Source organism: Anomalospiza imberbis, chromosome 1, assembly GCF_031753505.1.
Source record: "Anomalospiza imberbis isolate Cuckoo-Finch-1a 21T00152 chromosome 1, ASM3175350v1, whole genome shotgun sequence".
Taxonomy (NCBI): domain Eukaryota; kingdom Metazoa; phylum Chordata; class Aves; order Passeriformes; family Viduidae; genus Anomalospiza; species Anomalospiza imberbis.
The window spans coordinates 2,702,514-2,710,838 of record NC_089681.1 but is presented as its reverse complement, the minus strand read 5'-3'; the positions used below and the strand labels follow the sequence as shown (position 1 = coordinate 2,710,838).

General features: G+C 58.2%; 1 protein-coding gene across 1 annotated transcript; it reads left to right on the top strand.

The window, feature by feature from the left end:
- The first annotated feature begins 4,056 nt into the window (after positions 1 to 4,056).
- On the top strand, positions 4,057 to 8,222 carry LOC137465291 (CKLF-like MARVEL transmembrane domain-containing protein 5). The gene is made up of 4 exons (XM_068177277.1): positions 4,057 to 4,183; positions 7,453 to 7,548; positions 7,628 to 7,712; positions 8,200 to 8,222. The coding sequence occupies exons 1-4, from the start codon at positions 4,103 to 4,105 to the stop codon at positions 8,220 to 8,222; spliced, it is 285 nt and encodes a 94-aa protein (XP_068033378.1). The 5' UTR covers positions 4,057 to 4,102.
- Positions 8,223 to 8,325: the final 103 nt, after the last annotated feature.

The window sequence follows — 8,325 nt, the reverse complement described above, 5'->3', positions numbered from 1 at the left end:
CCCCTAGTCCCCCCCGGACCCCAATCCCGTGTGTCCCCCCCAGCCCCCCCGGACCCCAACCCCCTGTGTCCCCCCCAGCCCCCCCCAGACCCCCCAGACCCCAATCCCGTGTGTCCCCCCCGGTGTCCCCCCCAGACCCCCCCCCGTTACCGGTGGTCGTGGGGTCCCGGTGCCGCTCCCGCCCCCCCCCCAACCCCCCCCACAGGGTCACGTGACGCCCCCCCCAGCTTTTTTTAGCCAGGATCAGGCCCCGAGCCAGCCCCTCCCCCCCCCCGGGTATTTTTAGGGTGTCCCCGCCCCCCACCCCACAGCGACCCAGAACCACAAATGGGAGGGACTGGGGGGGGCACTGGGAGGGACTGGAAGAGACTGGGGGGGGAACTGGGAGTGACTGGGAGTGTGAAAAATGCATATTTTATGATTGGCTTTTCGCAAATATTAAATTGAATACTATATGTATTATGTTATATTGATTAGAAGTGCTGTATTAACATTTTAATAGTATGGTAAATGTAGTTTTGTAGTTAAAATAGAGCCTATGTATGTGGGGTTTTTTTTTACTAGCTCAAGCAAGAGATGAGATAATGAAGAAACTCTTCGCACAGAGATGACAATGATGGGGGGCCCATAAAGAATTACTGCCTCCTTATCAGAAAAGACAAACATTCTTCCACCTTCTCTCCCTCTTTATGGAACCACCAGGATTAAGGGAAGAAGTTGACAAAAACCAGAAAAGTTCTTAATTTGCAAGGAATTTATGCATCATGTGTGAGATGTATGAATATGCAACAGGCTACTGCTTTTAAAGATTATTCCTTTGTTCACAAGGTATGCTTATTGGGCTTAAGTGCCCGAGAGCATCCGGACGTCCGTAATTCTTTGCTTTTTATTGTCTTGTAATTGTCCTAACTCTAAATTTTCATTACTCTAATTGTATTACTATTTTTATAACCATTTTATTATTATTAAACTTTTAAAATTTTAAAAACCAAGTGATTGGCGTTTATAACAGGGAGCAATTAGGGGGGAACTGGGAGTGCCTGGGTGGGCATTGGGGGTGAACTGGGAGTCACTGGGAGGGCTCTGGGAGCGACTGGGAATGCCTTGAGAGGGGAACTAGGAGTGACTGGGAGGGTACTGGGAGTGATTGGAAATCACTGGGAGGGCTCTGGGAGCGACTGGGGGGGAACTGGGAGCGACTGGGAGGGCATTGGGAGGGCACTGGGAGTGACTGGGAGCTACTGAATTACTGGGGGAGCACTCAGAGTGACTGGGAGGGCACTAGGGAGTAACTGGGAGCAACTGGAGGGAACTGGGAGTGACTGGGAGGGCACTGGGGGGCGACTGGGAGCTACTGAGTCACTGGGGGAGCACTCGAGTGACTGGGGAGCACTGGGGGTGACTGGGAGGGCACTAGGGAGTAACTGGAGGGAACTGGGAGTGACTGGGAGGGCACTGGGGGTGACTGGGAGCTACAGAGTCACTGGGGGAGCACTCGAGTGACTGGGGAGCACTGGGGGTGACTGGGAGCCACTGGGGGGTGACTGGGAGCTACAGAGTCACTGGGGGAGCACTCAGAATGACTGGGAGGGCACTGGGGGTGACTGGGAGCCACTGGGGGGTGACTGGGAGCTACAGAGTCACTGGGGGGGGCACTCAGAATGACTGGGAACACTGGTGGAGCAAAGCGGGGATGAGTGGGGAGCAACTGGAAGTCACTGGGGTCATTTGAGAGGCAACTGGGAGGCTCTGGGGGTGATCTGGGAGCACTGGGATGTAATAAACGCCAATCACTTGGTTTTTAAAATTTATAAAAGTTTAATAAAGATAAAATGGTTATAAAAATAATACAAGTGTAGTAATAAAGATTAAACAATTAGAGTTAGGACAATTAAAGAGACAATAACAGCAAAAAGTTACAGCCCGGGCTGGGTACCTCTCTCTGGACAAAAGTGAGCCAGGAGAAGGACCCCGATAAAAAAGAATTCCCTCCTTAAGAGGGGTAACCTGTTGCATACACAAATCACTTCATGAATACGCATATTTTTATTTAAAACAAGAAGTTCGTCCGGTACTTGTTGAGGAATTCCTGTTAATCCCAGGCGCCTTGGAGTCTAAGTCGAGTTTGGAGAAGTTCGGTTTTTTGTTGATAAGGAAAGCCATAAATTCCTCTCCTCTGGAAGATTTAGGGGTTTTTGTAATTGTTATCTCTGTGTGAAGGATTTCTTGATTATCTTCTCCTTCTCTTGAGCAAAAAGAATACCACACACACCTATTTTCTATTTTAACTACTAAAGCTTAATTTCAATTACAAAACTACATTTACTATATTATTAAAATGTTACTACAGCATAACTTTCCAACCTAGCATAATACATATAGTAAATATCTGTGTAGAGCCATATAATATGCTCTATTATATTATAATATAATATAATTTTTCACAGGGAGGCGGCTGGGGGCAACTGAGAAGCAACTGGGAGGCTCTGGGGCGTGGCCTAGGAGCGGTGGGAGTGACTGGGATGGCAGTGGGGGGTGACTGGGAACAACTGGGAATGCTGGGTATTGGGGGATGCCTGCAGTGGCTCAGCTCCCAGTGGTCCCAGTTGCTCCCCAGTGCCTCCCAGTTACTTCCAGTCACACTCCACTCACTCCTTGGAGACTCCCAGTGCCTCCCAGTGCTCCGCAAGCATTTCCCAGTGCCTCCCAGTTCCCCTCAGTCCCCTCCAGTTTCCTCTCAGCCATACCCCGATTGCTCCCTGTGAAAAATGCATATTATATGTCTCTACACAGATATTTACTATATGTATTATGCTAGGTTGGAAAGTTAACATTTTAATAATATAGTAAATGTAGTTTTGTAATTGAAATTAAGCTTTAGTAGTTAAAATAGAAAATAGGTGTGTGTGGTATTCTTTTTGCTCAAGAGAAGGAGAAGATAATCAAGAAATTCTTCACACAGAGATAACAATTACAAAAACCCCTAAACTTCCAGAGGAGAGGAATTTATGGCTTTCTTTATCAACAAGAAACCGAACTTCTCCAAACTCGACTTAGACTTCAAGGCGCCTGGGATTAACAGGAATTCCTCAACAAGTACCGGACGAACTTCTTGTTTTAAATAAATATATGCATATTCATGAAGTGATTTGTGTATGCAACAGGTTACCCCTCTTAAGGAGGGAATTCTTTTTATCGGGGTCCTTCTCCTGGCTCACTTTTGTCCAGAGAGAGGTACCCAGCCCGGGCTGTAACTTTTTGCTGTTATTGTCTCTTTAATTGTCCTAACTCTAATTGTTTAATCTTTATTACTTTACTTGTATTAATTTTTTTCTTTTCAATTTATTTTTATTAAACTTTTATAAATTTTTAAAACAAGTGATTGGCGTTTATAACACTCCCAGTCAATCCCAGTATATCCTCTCAGCTCCCAGTCACCCCCCAGTCAGTCCCAGCTGCTCCCAGTCTCCCCAGTTTCCACTCAGTGTTGCCTCCCAGTGCCTCCGCAGCCAATCCCCGTTACTCCCCAGCAGCTCCCAGTCCATCCCAGTTGCCTTCCAGTCCCTCCCCAGTGCCTCCCAGTCAATCCCTGTACACGCCCAGGGCCCACCCAGCAGTTCTCCCCAGTTCCCAGTCCCTCCCAGTTGCCACTCAGCCCTTCCCAGTCCCTCCCAGTCCCCCCCAGCTCCTCCCAGTATCCCCAACAAGGTCCCTTTGTCCCGGTCCCGCCGGTGCCTGTCACGGGGGAGAGGGGGGGGAGGGGCGGGGGGACACCCACGTGTCCCCCCCGGTACCCGCCCCTCCCCCATTCCCACAGGGACCCCCAGAGACCTCCCCGGGGTCCCGCAGAACCCCCCGAGACCCCCCCGGGACCCCCCGGACCTTTCCAGGAGCTCCCCAGAACCCCCCAGAACGCCCTAGACTTTCCCAGGACCCCCCCGGGAACCCCCCAGACCTTCCCAGGACCACCCCCGGGTCCCCCCACAACCCCCCAGACCCCCGCCCCTAGACCCCCCGGGACCTTCCCAAGGTCCCCCCGGACCCCCGGGACCGCCCGGGACCCCCCGGACCTTCCCAGGACCCCCCGGACCCCCAGCCCCCCATGGGGCAGCCGGAGCCGCCGGGGGTCTTCGACCTGGGGGTGCTGAGAACCCCCCGGGGGCTGCTGCTGGCAGGGGAACTGGTACGGGATACTGGGGGAACTGGGAGCACTGGGATGGGGTACTGAGAGCACTGGGAGCACTGGGATGGGATACTGGGAGCACTGGGATGGGATACTGGGGGAACTGGGGGAACTGGGATGGGATTCTGGGGGATCTGGGAGCACTGGTATGGGGATACTGGGAGCACTGGGAGCACTGGTATGGGGATACTGGGAGCACTGGGGGATACTGGGATGGGATACTGGGGGAACTGGGAATACTGGTACGGGATACTGGGAGCACTGGGATGACTGGGATGGCATAATGGGAGCACTGGGAGAACTGGTATGGGGATACTGGGAGCACTGGGGGATACTGGGTGTACTGGGAGCCCTGGTGTGGGAATACTGGGGATACTGGGGGGACTGGTACAGGGGTACTGGGGGAATTGGTAGGGGATACTGGGGATACTGGGAGCACTGGAGGAACTGGGACTGGGGCACTGAGGGGAAACTGGTGTGGAGGTACTGGGTGGGCTGGGGGGGCAGATGCCGGAGCAATGGGGGGACTGGGGAGACTGGTATGGGGGCACTGGGGAGACTGGGGAGACTGGTATGGGGGCACTGGGTGCACTGGGGGGAACTGGGGAGACTGGTATGGGGGCACAGGGGAGACTGGGGGGAACTGGGGAGACTGGTATGGGGGCACAGGGGAGACTGGGGTGAACTGGGGAGACTGGTATGGGGGCACTAGGGAGACTGGGGGGAACTGGGGAGACTGGTATGGGGGCACTGGGTGCACTGGGGGGCACTGGGGGGCACTGGGGAGACTGGTATGGGGGCACTGGGGAGACTGGGGGGAACTGGGGAGACTGGTATGGGGGCACGGGGGAGACTGGGGGGCACTGGGGAGACTGGTATGGGGGCACTGGGTGCACTGGAGGGCACTGGGGGGCACTGGGGAGACTGGTATGGGGGCACTGGGTGCACTGGGGGGCACTGGGGGGCACTGGGGAGACTGGTATGGGGGCACTGGGTGCACTGGGGGGCACTGGGGGGCACTGGGGAGACTGGTATGGGGGCACTGGGTGCACTGGGGGGAACTGCAGAGACTGGTATGGGGGCACTGGGTGCACTGGGGGGCACTGGGGAGACTGGTATGGGGGCACTGGGTGCACTGGGGGGAACTGGGGAGACTGGTATGGGGGCACTAGGGAGACTGGGGGGCACTGGGGAGACTGGTATGGGGGCACTGGGTGCACTGGGGGGAACTGCAGAGACTGGTATGGGGGCACTGGGTGCACTGGGGGGCACTGGGGAGACTGGTATGGGGGCACTGGGTGCACTGGGGGGAACTGGGGAGACTGGTATGGGGGCACTAGGGAGACTGGGGGGCACTGGGGAGACTGGTATGGGGGCACTGGGTGCACTGGGGGGCACTGGGGAGACTGGTATGGGGGCACGGGGGAGACTGGGGGGAACTGGGGACACTGGTATGGGGGCACTAGGGAGACTGGGGGGCACTGGGGAGACTGGTATGGGGGCACTGGGGAGACTGGGGAGACTGGTATGGGGGCACTAGGGAGACTGGGGGGCACTGGGGAGACTGGTATGGGGGCACTGGGTGCACTGGGGGGCACTGGGGAGACTGGTATGGGGGCACGGGGGAGACTGGGGGGAACTGGGGAGACTGGTATGGGGGCACTGGGTGCACTGGGGGGCACTGGGGGGCACTGGGGAGACTGGTATGGGGGCACTGGGGAGACTGGGGGGAACTGGGGAGACTGGTATGGGGGCACGGGGGAGACTGGGGGGCACTGGGGAGACTGGTATGGGGGCACTGGGTGCACTGGGGGGAACTGGGGAGACTGGTATGGGGGCACTGGGGAGACTGGTATGGGGGCACTGGGCTCTGCTGCTGGGGGAGGAACCTGTACGGAGGCACTGGGGGGACACTGGGGGGGCACTGGGGACCCCACTGGTGTGAACCCCATGACACCCCCATAAACCCCCCGTGACCCCAGGGTGCTCTGCGAGGGTGTGGTGGCACTCCTGTCCCCCCCTGTCTCCCCCTGTGACCCCTCTGTGTCCCCAGGTGCCATCCAGGGGGGTGGTGGCACTCCCGTCCCCCCCTGTGACCCCTCTGTGTCCCCAGGTGCTGTCCAGGGGGGTGGTGGCACTCCTGACCCCCCTGTCCCTCCCTGTGACCCCTCTGTGTCCCCAGGTGCTGTCCGGGGGGGTGGTGGCCCTCCTGGCCCCCCCCCGCGCCCCCCACTTTGGCCCCGGCGCTGCTCCAGACCCTGGCGGGGGCGGCAGCCCTGGGGGGGCTCCTGCTGCGGGACCCCCCCCGGCTGCCCCCCGGCTACGGCACCTGCCTGGTACGGGGACACCGCGGTGGCACCTCAGGGACCCTCCAGAACCCTCTGGGGACCCTTCCAGAGGGCCACCCCTCCATGTCACCGTGTCTCCCCTCCATGTCCCCGTGGTGTCCCCGATGTTGCGTCCCTCCCCAACCCCCCATACTCCCCCATGTCCCCCTGCTGTCCCTCCCATGTCACTCCATGTCCCCAAGGCATCACCCCTGGGTGTCAACCCTAAGGTGTCCCCTCCGGTCCCCATGGTGTCACCTCCTGGTGCCCACCTTGGCATTGTCCCCACGGTGTCCCCTCTGTGTTCATCCCTCCCTCTCCCGATGTCCTCCAGGGTGTCACTCCTTGATGCCTTTGGCGTCCCTTCATGCTGCATCCTCTCAGTGTCCCCTACCCTGGTGTCACCCCGTGGTGTGCCCCCTATATGTCCCCAGGGTGTCACTCCATGTCCCCATGTCATCCCTAGGGTGTCCTACATGGCCCTCCATGTAGGCCTACATGGCCTACATGGCGTGCCCTCCACGTCCTCAAAGTGTTCCTTCAATTCATCCCCATGGTGTGTCCCCTTGTCAGCACCCCACATCCCCATGGTATTGGGTGTCCTCCTCCATGTCCTCATAGTGTCCCTCTGATGTCCCCCCATGTCCCCAAGGTGTCCTGCTGCTACCCCTCCATGTCACCCTGGTGTCCCCATGGTGTTCCCCATTGTGACTCCCATCCCCCTGCTGTCCCCAAGGTGACCTGCTGATACCCTTCCATGTCCACCTTGTGCCCCCATGGTGTCCACATTGTCACAACCCCCACCCCTCTGGTGTCCCCATGGTGTCCCCACTGTCACCAGCCCCATCCCCTGGTGTCCCCATGGTGACCTGCTGCTACCCCTCCATGTCCCCCTGGTGTCCTCATGGTGTCCCCACTGTGTCCCCCCTGCTGTCTCTCCAGGACCTGCTCCGGGCCATCAGTGGGACCCTCATCTTCCTCGTGGCGGCCCTGGTGGCCTTGGCCTCCTCACGTGATGCCCTGGCTGCCACCACCTTCGTAAGTGTCCCCAAACCCCGCCCCCTCCTTGAGCCCCGCCCCTGACCGACCGGGCCACGCCCCTTTCCCCTCCCCCCAGACCTTCAGCCTCATCCTCGCCTTGGTCTTCGCCTTCGACACCTTCGTCACCTTCCGCACGCGGGTGGCCCCAGCCCTGGGACAGGGTGAGGGCACAGGGGTGGGGACACCCGGGACACCCTGGGGTGGGGTTAGGGACACCTGGGTTATCCATGGGTGGGGTGGGGGACACCTGGGACACACTGGGGCGGGGTTGGGAACACCTGGGACACCCTGGGGTGGGATGGGGGACACCCTTGGGTAAGGTGAGGGACACCTGGGACACCCTGGGGTGCGGTTGGGGACACCTGGGTTATCCATGGGTGGGGCTGGGGACAGTTGAGTTATCCATAGGTGAGGTGGGGGACACCTGGGACACCCTGGGGTGCGGTTGAGGATACCTGGGACACCCTTGGGTAAGGGGAGGGACACCTGGGACACCTTGGGGTGCGGTTGGGGGACATTCTTGGGTAAGGTGGAGAGACATCTGGGGCACCCTTGGGTAAGTTGAGGGCACATCTGGGGCACCCTTGGATGGGGTTGGGGGACACATTGATCCTCCTTCTCCACCATCTCCAACTGTTCCTCCTCCAGATCCTGACATGGAGGGCAGCTGATGGTCACTGCCCCCCACCACTGTCTCATTGTCCTCTGGTTCCAGTCTGCCATCCCCCACCCCAAAAATTAAACCTTGTCCCACAGCTGATGCTGCTCAGGGTC

Coding starts and splice junctions, on each gene's coding strand:
- LOC137465291 (XM_068177277.1), top strand. CDS start 4,103: ATGGGGCAGCCGGAGCCGCCGGGGGTCTTCGACCTGGGGGTGCTGAGA. Junction 4,184..7,452: donor TGCTGCTGGCAGGGGAACTG/GTACGGGATACT, acceptor CTGTCTCTCCAG/GACCTGCTCCGGGCCATCAG. Junction 7,549..7,627: donor CCCTGGCTGCCACCACCTTC/GTAAGTGTCCCC, acceptor CCCTCCCCCCAG/ACCTTCAGCCTCATCCTCGC.